At 36.0% G+C, this 25,425-nt stretch overlaps 1 protein-coding gene across 1 annotated transcript in view; it reads left to right on the top strand.

Annotated features, from left to right (window-relative positions):
- The window catches only part of puf (ubiquitinyl hydrolase 1 puf), a 1,022,896-nt gene extending 999,762 nt beyond the window's left edge, over positions 1-23,134 (top strand). Inside the window, exons 76-78 of the mRNA XM_090376705.1 lie at positions 1,621-1,737; positions 13,796-13,976; positions 22,626-23,134. Coding sequence (XP_090232831.1) covers positions 1,621-1,737; positions 13,796-13,976; positions 22,626-22,873 — 546 coding nt within the window. The 3' untranslated portion in view covers positions 22,874-23,134. The remainder of the gene's footprint in view (positions 1-1,620; positions 1,738-13,795; positions 13,977-22,625) is intronic.
- Positions 23,135-25,425: the final 2,291 nt, after the last annotated feature.

The following is a 25,425-nucleotide window of genomic DNA, read 5'->3' as shown; positions in this document are numbered from 1 at the left end:
AGTTAACGCTATTTGAAAAATGATACCACTTTTCACTTTACACAATGCGAATTTCCAGTTAACGTGATCTTTTTTTTTTTTATATACGATAGTTGAAAAAGATTTGAATCGCGTGTTAAGCTTACCGCGAGTCGTACGGTCAATAAACAAACGTTTGCCTGCTGCCCGCCTCGGTGTGTTCCGTCAACCATCGGAAGAAGACGTGTTTGTCTACTGCTAATAAAGTCAATGCAGACTTGCATTTAAAAATTCAAATTTTTAAATGAGCCAGATGAAAATGTTACCGCGGAGGAGATAACGGTAAAAGAATTAGATGAAATCTTTCATATCACATAGAACCTCAGACAAAAGGTTTGATGTTCTCTGCAATATTTATTTCACTAGGGCCCAGAGAAGATTGTTGTCAGCTATCAGAAATTGATTGATGAAAAGAGAAAGTCAACACTGTTCAAATATTTCTGCAACAGTACTTTCTTCATTGTGTATTTTATGTCAGAGGTTCCCAAAGTTTCTCGGTTCATGGCGCCTTTAATGTCTCAGTAATTTTTTCAAGGCACACCCAGACCAAAAGAAATACCTAACAGTGTCGTTTAGTAGTTAGGTCCAAACAACTTAATAAGAAATGCTGAAACTGTGAACTACCTCGAGCTAGTAGTTCACACGGTGTCCGACAGATGTCGAGTATCGCTGTGTTTCCCTCGAAAATTTAAAATATTCCGCGGCACAGTTTAAGAACCGCTGTTTTATGCAATAAACATTTAATTCCATAATTATTTTCATTATCTTTTACATTATATACAGTTAAAAAGTTATTTAAAAGGTATTTTTAAAATTCTTTATGGACATTCCAGAAGGTCAAGGACCAATTATAATTTTTTTCCTATTGGTTATGATATTTGATTAATGCATTTCCGTTTTGCGCGATGCACTCGCGGGATGAATTAATCACGTTAATCGAGGCCCACCTGTATTCAGAAATTTTGATGAAAGCTAAATGATTGTTTTAATTATGCCATTTCATATCAAATTAACTGGTAAGCAATGTCCTTTGTATACAACATACAAATTGCTTTACCACTTCATTTATTCTATTAGTGACTGCCATATGTTAGTAATTCATTTGTACTTGTACTCTTTATTAAATTAAACCTCTTCTATTCTTTTATTTGGATTTATTCTCTTATTCTATTCTTTTATTTGGAAGATGTGTTAAATTACTTTAAACACATCTTCCAAATTACATGATTTTTTCAGCTAATGTTAACAAAAATCTGTATCCTTAAGATATCTCACTGAAGTTATGTTTCACATTCTCAATAGTCTTCACTGTGAAGTATTATCAGATATATCAAGCATCTGGGGGGATAAGCATCGCTTGAGAACATATATACAACATATTGAGGGAAATCAGAGGGACAGGATTTTTTTGCATACATGTAATTATTAGAATGCCAGCCCGAACCCTTCCATGTACGTTGCTCATCAAATACAACATTTTGTCACTAGTCCTGTGAAAATGGTGATAATATAAAGTAATATATTAAATTAATGAGATAATATTGTATATTATGCCCAGCTTATTTATTTATTTATTATTTTTTTATATATATATAAACACAGGTAGCTAATCAGGTGATTAATGAGCAGATGATGTCACTAGTGATGTCACTTATGACATCCTTGATGAGAATGCTAGAAGGTGCTGACCTAGCTAAACAGGCTTATAGGTTAAATGGAGTAAGTGCTTGCTTTTTTTTTTTTTTTTTTTTTGTTGGTTTTTTGTATCACTATAGAAAATGGCCATTTTCTTAGAGATGTGATTTTATTGATATATGAAAATAATTAAAATATGCAATTACAAAGAATAAATATATGTAATGTAAACTTTTCAAATTTTTGTTAAATATTCATATTTTAGAAAGAATGCATAAACAAAAAATAACCATCATAAGTTTAATAAATTTAATAAATCCTTATTTGTATAGTTTCACCACTTATCAGACATTTAGAGAAGTTTGGGTTCGATTCCCACCAAGTGTTCTTACAATGGAAAACTCTTGTTTTCACTACAAGCTTATCCTTGTTTCTGACTGTAATCAAGGTAACATGATTACAGTGACAGCAACAGCCTGATGTAAAAGTTAAAATGTTGCAAGCAAAAAACCCCTTGCACACATTCTTCTTATTGTATGTTATTTGGACACCTGTGTTGCACATATCTTTCAATAATGCAAAAGGCCATTATGATACAAGGAATACCACTTCTCTCATTTATTATTTTCACTATCTCACAAAGTATTATATGGTCTGCACCATTTATTCACCTTCATGATTTTTACATTGTTAATGGCATGTTTTACATGCCTGCTTTGTGTGTTAGTGTCAGTATGTCCTTTCTTAAAATGACTCACAACAAGAGTGAGCTAAAAGTACACACGGAACATTTTCATTATTATTATTATTATTACTAGCCGTATAGTGCAAGGAAGCCTGTGGCTTATGCTGCACCATCTAAAAAAAAACTTTCGAGTTACCCTGAGAGAGAGAGAGAGAGAGAGAGAGAGAGAGAGAGATATTAAGATTGTGTGTCAGAAGTAGAAAGGAATCACCAAGAAAGAGAAGAATGATGATATCGAGCTCAGGACCCTGGGTGTGCCAAGTCCATACTCACCAGATGCGAGCCCCTGGTTTTTTTTTTGTTTTTTTTTTTTTTTTTGTAGAATAATAAGTAGCTAGGTAGTGTTGAAGAAAACTAAAGGATCAGCAATGCTCCTGTGTACAACAGTTTACAATTTGAAAACCCACAAGTTCTGTACAGCTGACTGTGCCTACTCATTTTAGATGATAAAAATGAGGATATTCGTTTTTTCAGTAAGTTTTCAAACAGATCTTATCATGTAAACTGTTGTGTGACCATTAGGTTTCCCAAAAGTTCACAGGTTTGGAAATACTAGATTCTTGGCATCTAGCATTCCCAAGAACAATTGCAATAGCTAATAGCTAACTTATCTATACTATCATTGGCTACTGCCAACTAACATAATTTCTTAAATTAACAACGGATAAACTTATCATACTATTAGTAGTATTAACATAAGAAATGTTAAACATTCTATATATTTTAACCTTCCAGTGTCCATTAAAACAAAATTTATTGTTAACAAAAATCCTGAATCTTTCAGAAAAAGTCTCTTTATATTGTGTTCATAAACTAACATAAAAAGATAAATTCCCATTGCCATGTAATAACTTTCGTATTTCCTGAAATTACTAACATCAACTCTGTTAATTAGCATTAGCATTAGTAGAGGCATTTGAAGCAAGAAAGCAAGCTTATGCAGCATCAGCCAAAAAAAAACCACTTCCACTTCACCCCTCTGTTCGTTCAAAATACCTGTCCAGCTGAGCCTTAAAGTTATTTAGGCTGTCAACCTCCACGACAAGGGATGGAAGTCTGTTCCACCAACCAACCACCCGCTGACTAAAGGCAAATTTCCGCACATCTATCCTACATCTGTCTCCTCAATTTGAATTTATGCCCTCTCAGGTGATTATTCTGAGCTAGAGGAAGAATCCCATCAGCATTGAGCATGCTCAAACCATTCAAGGCTTTATACACCTCTATCAGATCACCTCGCTGGTGCCTAGTCTCCAGACACTGTAATTTGCAGAACTTAAGCCTTTCTTCGTAAGAGCACCTCTTTGTTCCATTCACTAATCTTGTTGCCCTTCTCTGTACTCGTTCCAGCATCTCTACATCCTTTTTGAAATGAGGCGACCAGACCTGTATACAGTACTCTAGGTGTAGCCTCACCATTGCCTTATACAAGGGAATAATCACCTCCTTATCCCTGCTAGAAAAATTCCTATATATCATCGACAATACACCATGAGCTACTCTTGTGCCCATCTGCACTGCTCAGAAAACTTCATATCTGCCTGCACAACCACCCCCAAGTCCCTTTCATTCTCTACCACTGTCAGTGTAGTACCACAGAGTTGATACGTTGCTCTGGGGTTGCTGTTTCCCATGTGTAGTACTTTACATTTGTCAATGTTAAACTTCATTTGCCACCTCTCAGCCCATCTGCTCAACCTTTCCAGATCCTGTTGCAGCAGCAGCATAGTGTCAGTAGTGTTCTTGATTGTTACTAGGCTCTGTATTAATCTCTTTTTTTCATATTTTTGGAAATATGAAAAAAAGAGAAACCTACTGATAGGTTTCAGTAGCTCAGTTCCTGTTAATCGAAAAATTAACATTTAATATCTTCTTTAAGATTTTAAACCTCCTGTAAGCCTTTTTAATACTTTTTAGAAGCATGAGCTTTGTTAAAAATTAAATAGTCTTTCAAATTCAATAATTTTTATAAACTTCAAGACAACTCTAGTGTAAAAATTCGTAAAAACAGCTGATATCACAGTACTAATAATATGATCTTTACTACTCCATAGAATTCTCATTCTTTTTGAAATTAAAATCTTGTATCTCCATGAACAAGCAGCTTTTACATGATGTAGCATCCACATATGCGCGTGCGCACACACACACACATCAAAAAACAATGTGAAATCAGTACTAGACAAAACATAAATACCAATGGATTATACGAGGGGGTATCAAAAAATTCGTACCCTGACCTAGATAAAACATCAGTAGGAAGATGCCATTTTTAATATAAGTTGTTCACATATTCAATAACTAACGTGTGGAATTTAATTCCCACAGGTGATCTTACACCAGAGGTGGAGCCCGGAATCTGAGCAAGGACGCTATGGTTGACAAAGTGGAGCATCAAGCAGTGATCAAGTTCCTGCATTTGCAGGGCAAGAAAGCTCAGGAAATTGACAAAGAAATGAAAGCTGTGTATGGGCAGAATTGTCCATCCTGTGACACTGTAAAAAAGTGGAAACTGGAGTTCCAGTGTGGTCGTACAAGTGTCTTTGACGAGCCAAGAGAAGAAAGGCCATCGACATCCACAGACAGTGAGACGGTTGAAAAGGTTGAGCAGCTGGTGCTGAGTGACAGACATGTGACAATTCATTTCATCGCAAATGCAGTGGGAATTAGTTATGGGTCTGCCTACAGTATTTTACATGACCATCTGCACATGTTTAAGGTCTCTGCACAATGGATTCCAAGACTGAGATGCCTTTGCAGAAGCCATGTCGAATGCAGATGTTGAGAACTTTTTGATCAGTTGGTGACAAATGCTGGGTGTACCAGTATTATCTGGAGACTAAAGACATGTCAAAGCAGTGGAAGCACACCTCCTCTCCACCTCCCAAAAAGGCAAAGACCACTCCATCTGCAAAGAAGGTGATTGATATTGTCCGTGTTTTGGGACAGAGAAGGGGTTATCCTGACAGATTACCTACCTCATGGTTCCACACCAGAGAACACTACAGAAATCTTTCGAAAAAGTTACATGATGCTTTGAAAGTGAAAAGGCATGGAATGTTAACCAAAGGTGTCCGTCCATCTTCTGTCAGACAATGCACCAGCTCACATGGCTGTTACCACCACCACCAACTTTGTTGCCCAGTGTGGCTTCAGCTACTGCAGCACCCACCCTATTCTCCTGACCTAGCACCATCAGACTTCTTGTTTTGAGAAATGAAGAAACCACTGCGTGGACGCCTCTTTGATTCATCTCAGGAAGCCATCAATGAAGTGGAATCATGGTTTCGGGTAAAAAGTGCAGATTTCTGTGATCAAGGCTTACGCAACCGATCCATAAATATTATCTATACCCCTCATAGATAATATAATGGATTTACAAGGTAAAAACTTTACAAAAACTAATTACATAGATTAATTTTGACATTATTCCTTACATGTGCTAATTACAACAATAACAATGGTATGGAATATGTGGAGCAATGACTCATTATTAGGAAGAAATGCACAAAGTTTGAACTATTTTCAGTTCTTTCAGTTTGTGGAATTATTGAAGTTCATACAGGGAAGTAGGAAGTAGTACAAATATCCCTTCAATCAATAGTTCATTCAAATTATGTTAACAGACAATGAATAAATAACACATGTACAATTTACAGCAAAACAGCATTATATGCAACTGTCTACAAAGAAATAAATATATTTAATAAAAAAAACTAATAATTCTGCCATATAACATAAACAAGGGGTTTCTTAATGTGCCCTGTACTTCTGAATGCATAATGAGACACAATGGAATTTTCTGTGGTACAATTCAGTTAGATAGTGGGGGGGGGGGAATCATTTTGTACTGCAACATCATCATCAATACCTCATTACGAGTAGGTTGTTTTACAAGAATTTGCACGAGATGGGATTTTCTGTGATCAAATGAGTTGCGTATTACTTACCTATACAAGATTTCTTCTCTAAAATCATCTTCTGATTGGAGAGACAGCTTGAATTCTGGACTTTTCATAACCTTTCACAATAATCAGCCATAACTTTTTTTTTTCCTATGAGATAGAAAACCTGAATATTAAATTCTTGGATCTCTAGTGTCCACTTTAGGATCTTTTGAATTTTATTCTTCACACTATGAAGTGTGAAGGCTTCTGGGCAGAACACTAAAAGTATCCTGCCTAAATAGTACCTCATTTTCATACAAGGATAAATAATTGTGAAAGCTTCCCTCTCTATGGCCAAACACCTTTTTTCTGCTTCATTCAACCTTTGATTTATAAATGCAATAAGCTTGAAATGGTCTCCTACCTTTTGCACAGTAAAGAATGTGGGTGTGTTGAGATGGTAGCTGAGGAAATCGTCTAAGGCCTTCTGATGTTCATTTTCTCATAATAATTTTCTTTTTATCAGCCTAATAATTGGCAGCATTATTCTTGAAGAATCTGTGGAAAATTTAGGCAAAGTTTTTGCACCTTGAGGCTTGCATTTTAGCTTGTACTCTTGCCACAAGGTACTAAACTTAACAAATAATTTATGATCCTGAGGACAAAGAGAAATCTGATGAGCTGGAACTGAGATTCACTTTAGAAAAAAACTTTAGTATTAGTGTTAGTAGTGGCAAATGGTGCAATAAAACACACTGATAAAGCATTGACCAAAAAAAACCACCTTCCCACATCACCTGTCCATCCCCTCCAATAATCTGTGCAGTCCTTTTTTTATTTAAGGATTATTGGATACAGTCGCTTTACTAACAGCCCTCAGATCTAACACAAACTGAGGATCTCCATTTTCCTTTTAAACTAGAATAAAAGGGCTGTTCTAAGCCAATGTTGAGGGTACAATTATTTCAGCCTCTAAGTTTAGCAGTTGAAACTCATACTGAATGTTTTACTTTTGCTCCTTCACTAAGAGTAATGATCTCAGGAAATTGGTTGTATGGTTCAAACTTTTAGGTGCTTATTACATCCTTATTAAACTTATAACTGAGCTCCCCAAGAGTAGTTTGTAAAAAACTATCAAAAACTATCACTCTCAAAGTGTAACTATTCATTCATTCAGAAAGAGATCTCCCATAAAACTCTTTGAAACACTCATATTAGTGGGCTAGTTTCTATACAAGTTGCTATAGTTTCTGTTAGCCTCTTTCAGCATGAGTTGCTATAATACCTATTTTTTTCCTGAAAGTATAGCAGATGACTTGTTTATCTCTTTAGATTTGAAAGTTGTGATTTGCTGAAGGAGAAGTAGTAGGAGAAGAATAAAGTGCAGCTGAAGACGGTTATTTTGCTTCATTAATGACATTTCTGGCTGACTCCTTCTCGGGTCATCTATTTCTCTCACAGACTGATCTTTAACATCTATGTTTCTGTAAGATAAACTTTGTAATTTCAGAGCTCTAAGAATTGTTGAAAACTGATGATCTCTTCCAAGCTAACAGTGCTCTGAAGACCATCCTTATCAAAATCTGACTGTCTGCATGCAGTTATTCTCACTTCCTTTGCTATCTGTAAGGTTTCAACAATACTGGGAGGATCCTGCCTATACAACAAACTAATGATAGATTAAGTCTATAAAAATAGCATCTAACCACTCCCTTTAAGTCACAAGTCTCTGATAACACAAATCAATTGGCTCATCTTCTAATAACACTTAAGTTTCCTAAAATTTGTGTTTGTTCTCAACTTTTTTTTTTTTTTTTTTTTTTTTGGTAAATGTTGAATTAAGACACCCTTAAATTGCACAGGAGTCTGTATCCTTAAGAATAGAACCACTACCAAATTTCCTGGTCCTTCATTGTAACCTTACCTTAACAGTGACAGTCAGATGATTATCGTTTATCGTTTCATGAGTGAGCACACTTTTGCAGATATTCAACATCTTTAATAATAAAAGCTGACATGGAATAAGAGTCGTCACCTGAAAAAGGACTTAACAGCAATTCAGAATTGAATAAACTAGAATATTCATCAACTGTCCGATTAAGCACAACATTACTATCACCATATGATGTAGTTGCAATTTTTCACAATGCATACATAACATAAAATGTTCAAGAAAAATACAAACTGTATTCCATAAGTTAAGGCTCTAGCCCTAAATATTTTCAGTCTAAGCTGAATTCGAACAGAAGTGAACTAAAAGTACACATAAAATATTTACATTTAAATCAACACTGTGTAAAATAAATAAATTTTCTGTTTTTTATACTCCAGGACGACCAAATGGTCAGAGGAGTTCACAAGATAGACAGAATACAAGAAACAGCACCGTATTTAGCAGTCATGGGCTTGAACCCCGGTCACTCAAGGCACATGTACTTATGCACCCGTGCGTATGACCACTCGGCTACAGCAGCCTTGGTAGTAAAAAAAAAATTCAATGTGAACAAAAAAAAACGAATCTTTTACAGAAAGTCTCTTTACACTGCATTCATAAATGAAGCAATCTTCTTCATATATTAGCTGTTGTTCCTGTTGTAATGATCGTTAGTAGAAAATGATAAATTCCTCTTACCTTGTAATATTCATGACATTTATTTTCATATTTCTTGAGGATACTAACATCGACTTTAATTTGTTACCATAATTAGGATGCTTTGCATTAATCCCTTTTGTCATAGCTTGCAAGTATCCTTTTAAAAATCCAAGGCATAGTTTTCACCATCAAATTTCCATTCATTGAAAATTAACATTTAATACTTCCGTTATACATTTTAAAGCATTTAAATTCCTTTTAATACTTTGTACAAGAATAAACTTAATTAAAATTAAACAGGTTCTCAAATCCAATAGCTTTCATAAACTTCATGACACTTTAGCATTAAAAACTCACACAAAACAGCCTTAGATTTCTCTCTCTTTTCAAATTTATCTCCATGGACAGGCAGCACTAACAATGATAATAGCAGTTAAACATGAAAACACAACATATTAGCATTAGAAGAAAAGTGTGAGAAACATGGGCATGAAGTAAGTGGGAAAATAATTTTACAGAAGTGTGAAATCAGTGCTAAGCATAATTATAAATACCAATGTATTATCTAGATAATATAGTGGGTATCCCTGATTATAAGTAAACAATTTTCCAAAAAACTTTATATTCATATCAATTTGACATTATTCCTTACATGTGCTAATTACAACAATAACAATGGCATGTTATATGTTTCATAAGTGAAGCAAAACAACTTCAGAAACTATTTTCTTGGATGTATTTTTCATGAGCTGTGTATATTTTTAATGAACTGTATATGAGCTGTATATAAGTGATCGCTGTAAACAACAACAAAAAAAAATTTCTTTTTACACAAAATGTAGCCTCAAGATGGCTAGAGGAGTTCACAAATGCAAAAAGGCTGTTCATCTTCCCTTCTGATTTGAATAAAGCGTTTTGTTTGTTTCTTTCACACATTTGAAAATCCATAGTTCTTCAATCAAATGTACCCTACATCCAATATATACACTTCCTTTAGTATATATAGAATAAAATAATTATACATACCTAAAATTCAGTTAGCATATGCATTGCTTTCTTGCGAACTGAACATTAACTGATTGTACAATAACCAAACATTAATTTTCATATTAGCATTAGTAGAGGGACATGATGCAAGAAAGCAAGCTTATGCAGCATCAGCCAAAAAAAAAAAAAAAAAAAAACCACTCCCATTTCACCCCTCCGTTCGTTTCAAATACCTGTCCAGCCCAGCTTTAAACTTATTTAGGCGACCAACTTCCACCACAAAGGATAGAAGTCCGTTCCACCAACTAACCACCTACTGGCTAAAGGCAAACTTCCGCACATTCATCCTACATCTGTCTTTCCTCAATTTGAATTTATGCCCTCTCAGGTGATTATTCTGAGCAAGAGGAAGAATCCCATCAGTATTGAGCATGCTCAAATCATTCAAAGCTACCTCAATCAGATCACCTCGCAGATGCCTAGTCTCCAGACACTGTAATTTGCAAAACTTAAGCCTTTCTTCGTAAAAGCAACCCTTTGTTCCATTCACTAATCTTGTTGCCCTTCTCTCTACTCGTTCCAACAGCTCTACATCCTTCTTAAGATGAGGCCTCCAGACCTGTATACAGTACTCAAGGTGTGGCCTGACCATTGCCTTATACAAGGAGATAATCTGCCTAATCTCCTTTGTGACTTGGTTACAGACCAGCTTATATCTATAATAAGCTTCCATATCGCCCATTAATTTATATGTATCCCATTCATTTTTCTTCTCTACCATATGTCTCATTAGTTCATCTGACATCCATTTAGGCCCAAACCCTGAACAGTATTTCTTAGTTGGTATGTAAAGCCTAGTAGCTTCCCATTTTGAATTTGCTGTTGGTAACATCATCAGTTGGTCCCACCGTATAGAATTTAAATACTGTCTCAGACCACCATAGTTGCATTTACGAAAGCAAAAACCCTTCCCTTTAGCCCTGATGGTAGTTACCTCTTTGAGTAAATCCCACTTCAGCACACTGTGATCGCTGCCACCTAGTGGTTCCTTTATCTGCAGATTCTTAATGCATGAAGAACCACTGCTGATAATAAAATCAAGAGTATTACTCCCTCTAGTTGCCTCTCGAACATGCTGATGTAGAAAACAATCATCCAATAAAGCCTTGCTAGTGTGTGAGTGACCAACCCCCATATTCCAGTCACTGTCTGGGAAGTTAAAATCTCCCATTATAAGACTCTCTGATTTACTGGCCCACTCTTTTTCCCAGTTTCTTATTATACTCATCAGAGTCATTAGGCGTATAACACACTCCTACTCTCAATTTTGATCTCCCAATGCTTATGTCACACCAAACTGACTTGGCACTGCACTGTCCAAAGATGTTGATTGGCTTACTTCCTTGGATTTTTTTGTGTTTCTTAACTAATAGCATAACCCCTCCTCCCTTCCTATCCTGTCTATGCTTCTTGTACACATTGTACTCCCAAAATTTCAGTTCTGCATTCTTTATATCTGTGTGGCACCACGTCTCTGATATCCCAACAATATCTGCCTTTGATGTTTTGATCATTACCTCAAATTCATCAAATTTATTTACCAAACTCCTAGCAGTGTACACAGACGTATACATGCACCTGTTCCTATTCTTAGCTACCTTAACACAACCCATGTGTTTATTTGTACTGCTTTGACTCCCAACAGTCTCTGAAATACCCTGCATCTTGTTTTCCAGGCTGCTGCTCATTCCAATAGAAGCAGTGCAAGAATCACTTTCACCTCTGCCAGTGGCTACTGTTAATCTATTAGTGCTTGTATCCCCCCCAAGCTAGCAGTTTTCCAACCCCCCCCCTCAGTTCTTCCCTGAGCCACAGCAGCACTCCCATTAGCTTGAACCTTTTGCTTTGCTGCTCTGGTCTGAGTCATGATTTCGATTCAATTTCAATAAAATTTCAATTCCAGTACAAAATTATAACCCTAAACTTGTATCCTAATGCAGTTATAACACTATATATCTATATGTTTTTTTTCAGTATCAAGTATTATCTCCGAGTTCCGATATATAACTTCCGTATCAAGTTATGTATCAATTAATTATGTTATGTTGTAAAATCTAAGTTGTTATATGAATTTAGTTAAAAAATACAATTTAATTGACAATGAAGTTTAACAAGATCAATTAATAAATTTTACTGATTAATTGATAATATTATTTACTATACTACACTAAGCTAATGCTATCTAGTTTGGGATATAATTTTGTATCATATAACAATGGCGGCAAGTTACGAACAGTAAATCTACAGACACTTAAGTATTAATTAACTTCCAAAATCTCACTGTCTGAATTCACAATAAACCAAGGATCTTGACTAGGTCTATGCGCTATTTATAGAAAATAATTTAGTATAACAATTAGTCAATTAAGAGGCTAAATATAGCTAAAAAACTTCCCGTTCACCGCAGCTGCAAAACTTGTATAACACATGATTGGATATCCTTATCGATACTAAGTAATAACCTACAAAATCTCTATGTAAGTTAAAATTTGAACTAAGTATCGTAACTGGGAATATAAAGCTACTCTAGAAAATAAGTTAATATGCCAATTTAAGTTAATAAAACAGAAAAAACTTCTCTATTTTCCGGAGCCGTAAAAGCTTTACCTGCATAAGGCTACTCTCGTTCAGAAATATAAACTCGTGTAACTTGCTAGGATACAAAGATTTCAAAATCTTTTTTTAATGAAATACAAGTAAATAAAATTACCATACATACCCGATAAACTAAACCTGTTTTAAAAAATTCATTTGAAGAAAGCTGATGAGGTGCCTTCTTCTTTTCCTCATAAAGAATCTCATAACAAACATTGAAATCCTCTGTGACTCCTACTGTTTCCTCGAACTTCATGATTTCCCTTAAAACTTTAAAGAGCCTGCGATCAGGTTCTTTAAAGAATTCTGGAAATTTGATCATCACTATCATTCCTTTCCTAAATTTGCATTTGTGCTTAGAACTCAGTAAATCATCAGTCATGGTAGTCTTTTCTATGAGACTCCAGAAACTCATTCACATCAGTATCCACCATCCAGGTTGAGGTGTTCACTATGACTAAAAATTCCTTTGACATTTTTTTCTCCAGCAATACATCGTATTGGATTCCTTGATATCTTTCCACCATGTTGCAGTGTTTCTTACTGTCATAAAGATGGTATAACCCTTCCAAGACTGTGTCAAATGGTTGCTTCCTTTCCATTGATAACAATAGCATGAGCCATGGTTCTTCTTCAAATAATACAGCTTAAAGATAAAAAGCCTTGATCCATTGGGTGGATTAGGGAAGTGGTTTGGATAGAGGTATTTGTTCAGTATGCTAACTCTAACATAGGGCCAGTAGATGTCATACCTTCACCAATATTCCACTCTTGTCATTTTTAATTTTTTTTTTTTTTTTTTTTCTTTTCACTCATCTGAACCACATGGTAAAAATCTCTTCTACAAGTTATTGTTCCACTAAAACTATGAAAACTGAGGATGTGTAACCACAACAGTCTGCTAACAATAGTAAAATTAAAATGTTTGTTTTAGTTTATAATCTCATAAATACATTTTCTGTCCTGGACAATTACAAGAATCAGAGAATTGTACAGTTACAGTATTTATAAGGATTACATCGTAGTGCACTAAAGAAACTGCGTAAATGTGAATATATGCACACATCATCAGACGGACAGTAACTGAGTGTTAGGTGTATTTATTTAAATTTTTATCATAACTATAAAAACAGTTGTGTATGCCGAATGAAATATTTGAAAAAAAAAAAGAAAAGAAAATGGAAATTAGTTTGCTATAAAAAAGTCAAGCCCCATTTTTATCATTCATCATATTATTCTTTTATATAATAACAAAATTCTGTAAAAATCCCTTAGGATCTTCGTGCACTAGCCTTAGTATTCTCTTTGGAAAAGCCAACAGAGGTGCCAGAAGAATTTTGCAAGATGATGAACAGTTTGATTGAACACTGTGAAGAAATAGCCCAGGCTGAAAGTTCTTCAGCAACTAATAGTAGTTCTGCTTCTATTAATACTAAAGGAGAAGAACAAGGAAATAGTAAGTATCATTCTTTTATATTTATACACACACACACACATAAATATATATAGCATTAGCATTAGTAGAGGCATTTGATGCAAGAAAGCAAGCTTATGCAGCATCGGCCAAAAAAAAAAAATAAATAAATAAATGAAACAAAGGGGTGCTCTTACGAAGAAAGGCTTGAGTTCTGCAAATTACAGTGTCTGGAGACTAGGCACCGGCGAGGTGATCTGATAGAGGTGTATAAAGCTTTGAAAGGTTTGAGCATGCTCAATGCTGATGGGATTCTTCCTCTTGCTCAGAATAATCACCTGAGAGGGCATAAATTCAAATTGAGAAAAGACAGATGTAGGATAGACGTGAGGAAATTTGCCTTTAGCCAGCAGGTGGTTGGTCGGTGGAATAGACTTCCATCCCTTGTCGTGGAAGTGGTTATTTTTTATTTTTTATTTATTTTTTCTTTTGTTTATTTATTTATTTATTATTTATTTTTTTTTGGCTGATGCTGCATAAGCTTGCTTTCTTGCATCAAATGCCTCTGCTAATGCTAATGCTAATGAAAAATAACCACTTCCACTTCACCCCTCTGTTCATTCAAAATATCTGTCCAGCTGAGCCTTAAACTTATTTAGGCTATCAACTTCCACGACAAGGGATGGAAGTCTGTTCCACCGACCAACCACCCGCTGGCTAAAGGCAAACGTCCTCAAAATTTCCTCACGTCTATCCTACATCTGTCCTTCCTCAATTTGAATTTATGCCCTCTCAGGCGATTATTCTGAGCAAGAGGAAGAATCCCATCAGCATTGAACATGCTCAAACCATTCAAGGCTTTATACACCTCTATCAGATCACCTCGCTGGTGCCTAGTCTCCAGACACTGTAATTTGCAGAACTTAAGCCTTTCTTCATAAGAGCACCCCTTTGTTCCATTCACTAATCTTGTTGCCCTTCTCTGTACTCGTTCCAGCATCTCTACATCCTTTTTGAAATGAGGCGACCAGACCTGTATACAGTACTCTAGGTGTAGCCTCACCATTGCCTTATACAAGGGAATAATCACCTCCTTATCCCTGCTAGAAAAATTCCTATATATCATCGACAGTACACCATGAGCTACTCGTGCAGCCCATCTGCACTGCTCAGAAAACTTCATATCTGCCTGCACAACCACCCCCAGGTCCTTTCATTCTCTACCACTGTCAGTGTAGTACCACAGAGTTGATACGTTGCTCTGGGGTTGCTGTTTCCCATATGTAGTACTTTACATTTGTCAATGTTAAACTTCATTTGCCACCTCTCAGCCCATCTGCTCAACCTTTCCAGATCCTGTTGCAGTAGCATAGTGTCAGTAGTGTCCTTGACAACCCTGCCAACCTTCGAATCGTCTGCAAACTTGGACATTAAGCTTGATATACCATCATCAATATCATTTATAAATACAGAAAACAATAATGGACCCAATACTGAACTCTGAGGGACTCCACTAATAACATTAGGCCACGATGTGCAGTGTCCATTGATTACCACTCTGTCTTCTCCCCCTCAATCACCCTTTTATCCATAGCAGCAATTTGCCTCCAATGCCACCCTGCTCCAATTTGTGCAGCAGTCTTCCATGTGCAACAGTATCAAAAGCCTTTCTAAGATCCAAGTATATAATATCAAAGTTATTCCCTGCATCCAGTTCTTTTGTGACTGCATCATAGTATCCAATCAAATCCAGTCAGGCAAGACTTCCCCTTAACAAAACCATGCTGTGTCTGAGCTATAACTGAAGTCTTGTCTAGATGATCCTGCAGTGCTTCTTTAACCAGTGCCTCCATTAATTTTCCGGGAACAGAAGTTAAACTAACAGGTCTATAATTACTTTTGTCGCCCTTTGATCCTCCTTTGTGAATTGGGGTCACATTTGCACATCTCCCGTCCATGGGTTCTTCCCCTGAGCCCAAGGAAGCTCTCATAATTATGGCTAAGGGTTTGTTTACTTCCTTTAATATAACTGGATAGATCCCATCCACCCCAGGTGCCTTTCTTGTATTTATCTTCAATTTCTCCTCCACTTTACTCTCAGATATTACAAGATTCTCTAGCTTACTGCCAGAGTTGAATACACCTCTGGCATTCCCCTCGCTGAATAACTCCTCGTGTGTGAATGTCAATGCAAAATATTCATTTAGTTTGTTAGCTACCTGAGCAGGATCATCAACAGTTGAACCATCGATATCAAGTTGACCAATCTGATCCCTTTCTTCTAGAGTTTACATAAGTAAAGAACTCTCTGCTGTTTTTCTTTGCATCCCTTGATAAAGATTCCTCGTAATCTGCCTTCGCCTGCCTAACCTCCTTTGTAACTTGGTTAAGATCAACTTGTATCTATCATAGGCTTCTGTGTCATGTGTTAATTTGTATGTATCCCATGCATTTTTCTTCTCTGCCATATGTCTTATTAGTTCATCTGACATCCGCTTAGGCCTAAACCTTGAACAATATTTCTTAGTTGGTATGTAAAGCCTAGTAGCTTTCAAGATAAGTTCTTTGAATGCTTCCCATTTTGAATTTGCTGTTGGTAACATCATCAGTTGATCCTGTATAGAATTTAAATACTGTCTCAGTCCATCGTAGTCGCCTTTACGAAAGCAATAACCCTTCCCTTTATCCCTAATGGTAGTTACCTCTTTGAGTAAATCGCACTTCAGCACACTGTGGTCACTGCCACCTAGTGGTTCATTTACCTGCAGATGTATACATATATACACATACATATATACATACAGTATATGCATTAGGGTTAGCTAAAGTAGAAGTCAGTTAACAGTTATCAAGTTCACTTAATGGCTGTGTTCCAAGAAAATAAATAATGCAGAGCAAATAATAATAAAGCAAAGATAGCATATAATTAAAGGGATAGAGCACTGAAGTGCCTTCTATAACTGTGCTCCACTAGAGCATAGCTGTATTCAGACTAGGGTTTACAATATCGAAATTCCGGGATCCTGGTCTTTTTTTTTTTTTTCAGTATTCAAATACCATGATTTATTCACATAAAGGTTATAAAATCGACAACAATAAATCATTAGCACTGCTGAATTTGCAAATGAGGGTTTGTTATGCACAGTAGAAATGCAACGGAAACTTGAAAATGTCGTGAAATCGTAAGACATAAAATCTTACAAATATATTTCTCTTAGTAAGTATAGAGTGTGTAGAAGTAAAGCACTTAAGAAATAACGAAAACATCATTATGGAAATATTTCCATTGGTGGCAGTAGGCCTGGTAGTGCAATTAAGGAATATGGTGAACAGTGGTATGGCAGGTGTGGAAGGGTTAAAATTAAAAGCTTCTGAACACTAGTTTAATCCCTCTATTACACCGCTACTTGAGGATGCGACACTTAGTGCATTTTTGGAAAGGATGTTGGTATGGAGCAGTTCAAAGATATTGTGAACAGGTGATCTTGAGGAAAAAGATTAAATGAAAGCGTTTCGTTGTGTGGGAAAAATATTCTGTTTTTCCCACCAAAGAAAGAGGAGCAAGTTTAAAGAATAATACCATTATTGGGTCAAGTTTAAAATAGATGGGGGTGAGATACATAAATGCGTGCAAACCCCTCTGGGGTTTGCACATAAGCTTGCATATAGAAAAGTAGTACAAGGGGCGATTGTAACTTGCAATCAATTCGATAAATAAATAAATGAGAAGGAAATAAATAAGGTGCTCACACCAAAAGTGGGGTTTGTGGTTGTTGTTTTTTCAGAGGAGTTGCAGACCCAGTGGTAGTTCTAGGTTCAGTTCGGGGTCCAGTTCTGGGAGTGTCCAGCTATATAGTGAAGGGTTCCGCCGGGCATGTTCCTGTGCTAGAAGTTAATCCGGAAGTTGAATAACAAGCCAGTCAGATAGTGCCCTAGCTTCTAGTATTAACAGAGAACTGTTCTTGAAATTCCAAAATAAGACAGTACTGGAAGAGCTATACCGCAGAGATGCAGAGTTAAATTAAGAAGAGGGAGACATCACCGCACTCCGTGAAAGTAATCCCACCGTGAAAGAGAAGGAAGGTAAGTCCTCTGAACTGTGTTTTTTGGAAATGGTACTTAGATAAAGTGGGAGATTATTTTAGAGTAAGCTTGAAGTTGAAGAAACACAAGAAATAAGGAAATGTTTGGCATTGAGTTGGTTTGTTGGTTGAAGTTATAAAGAAAATTGATATTGCTAAATTAAGAGAGATTACATGGAATTGTTAGTATTAAGTTAGCAACGTATGGATTGCTGTTGTGGAGAGAATTGATATTGGTGATTGAAAGAAATATGAGGACATGATTAAGATTGAATTAGTTTAGTGTTTGATGTTGTAGAGAGAGTTGGGATTGTTAATTGAGAGAAATTTTATGGAAATAATAGCATATAGATTAAATGAGAAACTAACTTAATAATTTAACTAGATTAAATGAGAAAAATGAATGTATTAGATGTAAATGAACACCAGTTATGTATTGTAAGTAGATTTGTATGATAAATGACTTTTGTTTTATATTTGTGCCATTGCTCTTGAGAAACTGACAGCTCACATATAACATATATACAATATATAATATGTATTCGTGTACTCTTGTTTGGGGGGGGGGGATATCCCTCAGCTCCTGGAAATTCTCATTTTTTAATGCAGTCAGGTAGCTTGTGGGGCTTAGTGCTTGAGGGGAGCTGCTGTACGAAAATCATAACAATGGCCACTGACAGCGATACTAAGGTACAGGGAAATAAAAATTAATAAATAAAAAAATAACCCCCCCCCCCCACAACTTAGATTTGATTTCCTCACCAAACTTAACCGGCAGTCCCTTTCTTTCATTAATGGGGATATAATAGTGCCATAAAGTCAAAAAGGAAATATTTTTATTTTTTATAAAAAGGAAATAAGATTTTTTAAAGATGAATGGGGGAGATAAACTATCTCAGTACAAAGCACCAACCAGCGCAGAATCCAAAAGGACATTTTCTGCCGCTAATTAAATATGTACCAAAATTAGATCCAGTTTAAATGATAACACTATTGAGTTTCTTAAGAGCTCACTTTATTCAGACAGTAGTCTGGATGCTTATTTTTTTTTTTTTTTTAGAATAACTGTATATTTAATAATTTTTGGTAGAATATTTATTATTGTAATAAAAGTTTGATTTAAAATGTGAATTCAAGTAATTACTTGTTTTTTCCTTACTTTATTGCACCTGTCATCAAAATTTATTGCAAAAAATGTTTTTTTTTTTTTTTTTTTTTTTTTTTTTTTGGAATACTGGTATTAATAGCACTTCCTAATTCATTTCACAAATATACGTGGTCTCAATTCTAATCTCAACGATGTCCATTTCCACTTGCAGTCTGCCAAACCCCATGTACTTTTTCTGACAAAATCTCAGTTATCGGTTGATTCAACTACTGCTCATCTCAGATGCCCAAATTATTCGCCGTATGATTCCTTTCGCCTCAAAGGTGGTACTTGTGCATATGTCCGTTCTGATATTCCCTGTCAGAGACTTGGCAATTTGGAATCTCCTCTCTTTGATCTTCTCCGGCTTAAAATCTCTCTACCTCATTGTGTCAAATTCATCTGTTGTCTCTACCATTCTCCCAACTCCACTAATCACTTGGAGCTCTTTGACTTCCTTTCTTTGCAACTTGACTTTCTCCAGTCCAACTTTCCTAACAGTGAGGTAATTTTCCTTGGTGATTTTAATGTTCACAACTCCAGCTGGCTTCCGTTTTTCTAGTCACACCGACCCAGCAGGTCGAGATGCTGAGGCTTTTGCAATTACTAATGACCGAGCACAGATTGTTCATTTACCTACAAGAATACCGAACAATCCTAATCATACATCCAATATGCTTGATCTTTTTCTCACAAACAACCCTTCTAAGTACATGGTCAATGTGAGAGGCCCTTTAGGCACTTCAGATCACAACTTGGTGATTGTCTCTTCTCAATGGAACCTTTATCTCATGGCTATTCGCAACCTCGTGTTGTTGGCATTACAAGAATGCAAAATGGGATGACCTGCGAGACTTCTTTTCCTTGGTCGGATTACTGTTTCAAAACTTCTGATGTCAACATTTGCTCAGATCGTCAGTGAAATTATTCTTGCAGGAATGGAATCCTTTATTCCACACTCCACTTTAAAATCTCGTCCTTTATCTAAACCTTGGTTTTCCAATAAATGTGCTAAGGCTATTCAAGAGAAGAATGTTGCATATTGTATTTGGCTTGTTTCTGATTCTTCAGTTTCATTTTCTGCCTACACCAAAGCTCGGAACAATTGTAAAGCAGTTATTAATCAGTCCAAACTAGAGTTTGAACAGGCTAAGAGTAGAAAACTTGCTTCTTACCCTAATGATAGTCGTGTATTCTGGTCTCTTGCCAAAGCTATTGGCCACAACTTTTGCCCATCTTTGTCCAAACCAGATGGTTCTGTTGTCACTTCAGCCAAGGATAAAGCTGACCTGCTAGCATCCCATTTTTCTTCCAGCTCATGTATTAATGATCTTGGTAAAATACCTCCCACCATTCCCAACACGCTCCATTCAGTGTATCCTGTGGTCTTCCGTCAAAAGGATATCAGAAGGATTTTGATGAATCTTGATGCTAAGAAAGCTCCAGGTCCCGATGGTATTTCTCCACTTGTTCTCAAAACCTGTGCTCCTGAACTTACTCCTATTCTTTGCCGCCTTTTTTCACTTTCTTATTCCAGAGGTGTTTTTCCTTCTGCTTGGAAATTTGCTCATATACAGCCAGTTCCTAAAAAGGGTTACAAATCCCTCCCATCCAATTATCGTCCCATTGCAATTACTTCTACTCTTTCTAAAGTAATGGAGAAATCAATTAACCGCCAACTCTTAAACTACCTAGAAACCTTCCGTCTGATCTACAATCGCTAGTATAGATTCCGTCAGTGTCGATCCACTGGTGATGTTCTGGCTTATGTTACCCATTTATGGACTAATTCAATGGAAAGGTTTGGTGAAACAAGTAGTTGCTCTTGACATCTGAAAGGCTTTTGATCGTGTTTGGCATAAAGGTCTTCTAAACAAGCTTCCATCTTATGGTTTGCCAACTGTTTTTAGTAATTGGTTATCCAGTTTTCTCTCTGATCACTCACTGAGGGTGAAGGTAGATGGCTCTCTGTCTTCTAACTTCTCCACTAATGCTGGTGTCCCCCAAGGTTCAGTTCTTTCCCCCACTCTTTTCCTCTTGTATATTAATGACATTCTTCCATTGACTGGAAATCCTATCCATAGTTTTGCCGATGATAGCACATTGCATTCCACTTTCCATTTTGAGAAACCTTGTCCTGCTCAATCAGCTTCAATTTCTCGAAAATTTGCTACCAATTCCTTAAATGCCGATCTTCAGGTAATTATCCAGTGGGGCAAAGACAACTTAGTTGATTTCAACCCTTCTAAAACTCAGTCTCGTCTTATATCTCACAAAAAGGATTCTTCTGCTCCTATGCTTACATTTGGGGACACTATAATTTCTAGGCAAGTTGATATATCTCTTTTGGGGATTACCCTGACTTCTAATCTCTCTTGGCACAAGCACATTACAAATATTGCTTCCTCTGCATCTAAAAATCTTGGTTTTCTCTTTCGCTCTCGGCGTTGCTTTTCTTCCAAGCAGCTGCTCACTCTGTATAAATCGCAAATCCGCCCTGCTGTGGAATATTGTTCCCACATCTGGGGTGGTGCCCCCAAAACCTCTCTCAGGCTTCTTGATTCCATTCAGAAGAGGGCAGTTAGGTTAATTAATGATTCATCTCTACTCGCTTTCTCATAGACGTACTGTTTCTGCTGCATGCCTCTTCTACAGATATTTCCATGGGCACTGTTCTTCTGAATTGGCTTCTATAATTCCCGCTCTCTCTTTCAAAACAGTCCGAACATGTGCCGCCAACATCCATTTACTGTCCAATTTCAAACCCACAGAACCAACTTTTCATCTTCCTCATTTATTCATTCAACTGGCGTTGTCTGGAACAACCTTCCTTCATATGTATTTCCTGAAAATTACAATCTACAGAAGTTCAAGTCCAATGTCAACAAATATCTTCTTTCGTCTTCTCAACCTCCAACCCAAGCACTGTACTAAGTACTATAGGTTCTAATACCTGTCGTGTTTGGGGTTCACATAAAAAAAAATAAAAAAATACCGGTATCCCAGTTTCATAAATTAAAAATACCAGTATTGTGAACACTAATTCAGACTTTCCACTTCACATAATATTTATATTATTTTTATTTGTTGATTCTGTTATTGCCTTCTATAAAAATGCTGATTTAACTAAAGTTCTCCAGACCACTTTCATAAATCACAACCACAGCAACCAACACTTCTATATAAACAGTTTTACAAAGCAGGTTCTGCTTTGTATATTATATGCAATTTGGAATGCAGCATAGATTTTGAGAGTGTTGTACTTTTGAAAATATGGTGTAAAAGAGAGCTCGCTGATAAATTACTAATACAACTAGTTAAATTCTTATGGGAGAGAAAACACCATATGCCAATGAAATTATTAAATATTTAAAAACTAGAGCTAAGTTGACAGATTATGTAATTTTTGCTGTATCACATGCTTTATGGTTTGAATCTGACATTATTATTTATAATCCACAGGTGATAGTTCCTTAGAACCCTCTACGTCAGAGAAGGGAAAATCCAAAAGAATAAAAATGGCAAATGAAGTAGAAAGCAATGATGACAACAACCAAGCTACTGATGCTAACAATCCCACTAAGCAAAAAACAATAGATGAAACAGGAGATGGCCATCCCAAAAGTTCTTCGCCACCTCACCCTCTTCACTGGGCAGAAATTCTCGGAAAGTCCACTAGTGCCCTTTTATCCGTGTTAGAAAGGAGGTGAAACTAATAAATTAAAGTGTACCGTGTAAATAGCTTCAGATTTTAACGTTAGGAACTGCAGCTGGACTTCCTAAAAAGTGCTGTGGTTAGCTCCGTTTTTATATACCATCATGTCTTCACTTTGCGGAATAATGGCCTGACTTTAAGCTCGTATTCTGTGCACACATTTTTATGTAACGATATTTAAGACATGACGTTCTGTACAACAGGACAGACAAAAATTAAAAAATAAAAAACTGTTGAATTATGGATTTTAAACCTTGCAAGTGGATTTAGATATCATCGTGACTATTCGCATCTGGAGAAATAGAACCAAAGGAAGTTATCTGGCTTTAAGCATTAATAAACTATTGCATTTCTGTTCTTTAGTTTGTTCCTTTTTTTTTTTTCTGTTCATTGTAACGAAATTACATATTTCATCATAGGTTTATACTTTATTATATGCACATTAACACAAAAAAATTCTTTTATAAAACATTTACACACTGATCGATATTCCCTATTCATATCATTTTATTAGTTTCTCTAAGTATTAAATATCAAAAATTCAGTTAAAACAATTCAAATTTAAAAGTATAAAAATTTATTAAGATTAGTTTTCTAAACCCCCAGAGCATTACAAAAAGTAGAGATCCTTTTTTTCTGCTTTTTGATGAAAAGGACAAATGTCTTTTGTAACACTACAGAAAATTATATTACATTTTTTCTGTATTTGAATTTTATTTAGAGTAATTGATTGGGTGTCACTATAATACGTAATAAATGAATAAAATCTGATTAACTTATTTTCACTAAGTATGTATGCATCTAGATATGATTATTATTATTCCAGTAACTAACATCTGGCTTTCTTAGGCATGTAATTATTTAATTCTGAATCTGAATTGCATTTTAATATAAAGGTCCTCAATACTACTCTGCTATAACTTCCTTTAGAATAGCAGAGTAGTATTTATTCCCTTTGACTAAATTACATAAATAAGAAGTTAAGAACTCAGACTGCTATCAAAAAAATCACATGAACAATAGCTGTCCTTTAATAACAGTTTTGTGTTTAGAATTATTACAGCCTTGAAAAATTTTGTACATAGCTTTGAAAATAATAGGCATTCACTCTCAATCAATAACAGATTTTATCTATGGCCAGCCTCAATTCCATGGGGCAGGTCCAACATGCAGCCAGTAACATAAAACATTTCCTGAGTGCACAGAGTAGCCTTCAACCACTTTGTGCACCCAGTTGAACTTCACAAAGCTTTGTTACAGAGAAATGTCCACTATGTTCTTAAATATATTTGTGGCCTAGGGATTGTTTGCACAAGAACAATGGATCTGTTTATTGTTTATGTAGTCATTTTATATCTCCAAAGATGGTGCCTCCATAGCAGCAGTGCGTAGCACACGCTTCTTGATTAGACCTGGGTTCGAGCCCGTGACCACCAAATACGGAGGATGTGGAAAGGTCAGGGAATGACCACCTCATATCCCTGGAACAATGTGGCCTTAGTTGCTAATGCTCCTAAAAAACCAAATAACACACAAACATATCTCCAAAGAAAAATTCACAATTCTGTTTAGTCAACACAAAGTTTGCAAAGTTAGTGTGTAGAAATGAACCATTTAGGTAACAATTTTTTTAATAACTACTCTTGTAAATGGCATTTTGTTTCGTCACAGCCTTGTCATTTTGTTAAGACTATAAGCTAATAGCATGTCAGACAGCTGTTCAACCAAACCACTGCTTTTACATGATATCAACTAGGTGTTGAAAAGTGACATGAGGAATATTAGACCATTCATATAACAAAACTGTCCTCAATTCCTGGAGTGACATGGGCAGAGCATTCCTTTCCTGTTCATCCCTCAGATGCTCAGTGTGATTGCGATCTGAGGATTGGGCTGGCAGGGTGGCTATTTAGCCTTACTCGTGTTCCTCAAATCAGTCTTTTACACATTTGGCACAGTTTATGGTTGCATTATCATCTTGAAAGTATCCCTGTCCGTAGGGGTAAACATGCAAAATTGTCAGGTGTACCTGATCCAAAATGATGTTTAGATATGCTGTGGCATTCGTGGTGTCATTGGGATTAGGGGACCAAAAGTATGCCACAAAAACATGCACCAAAAGTTATGCTCTTTTAGCATCCTGTATTGTCAATATACAATAGTGGTTTCCAGTGCCCTGTGTGATATCCTTCACATGTGCACTTTTTTTGCTTACTCTTTCAAAAATAAATTGGGACTCCTCCATCCTTTATTTTCCTGGCACCAACACAGCCATATTTTCAAATTGGCCTGAGATTCAGTGTTCACAAAGGTTTCCCACTCCCATAGTGCATTCTTTGTACAGTTTGTCACATGGTACAGATAATAATGCCTGATAATGTTCCTTCATTAAATACAAAAGCTAGTTGTTCTATCATTTGGCATTTGATAATTAGTTTCATCAACTTACATTTTTAACTGCAGTTGTGTCTGTTCACATTTGTTTTCCAGGAATCTTTCCATTTGATAAATACTTAAATTACAATAAACTTTGAACAATAAACATGT

Source organism: Mastigoproctus giganteus, chromosome 6 (genome assembly GCF_048544385.1).
Source record: "Mastigoproctus giganteus isolate SK-2022 chromosome 6, ASM4854438v1, whole genome shotgun sequence".
Lineage (NCBI taxonomy): Eukaryota > Metazoa > Arthropoda > Arachnida > Uropygi > Thelyphonidae > Mastigoproctus > Mastigoproctus giganteus.
The sequence above is the reverse complement of the archived record's forward strand: the minus strand, read 5'-3'. Positions and strand labels throughout refer to the sequence as shown.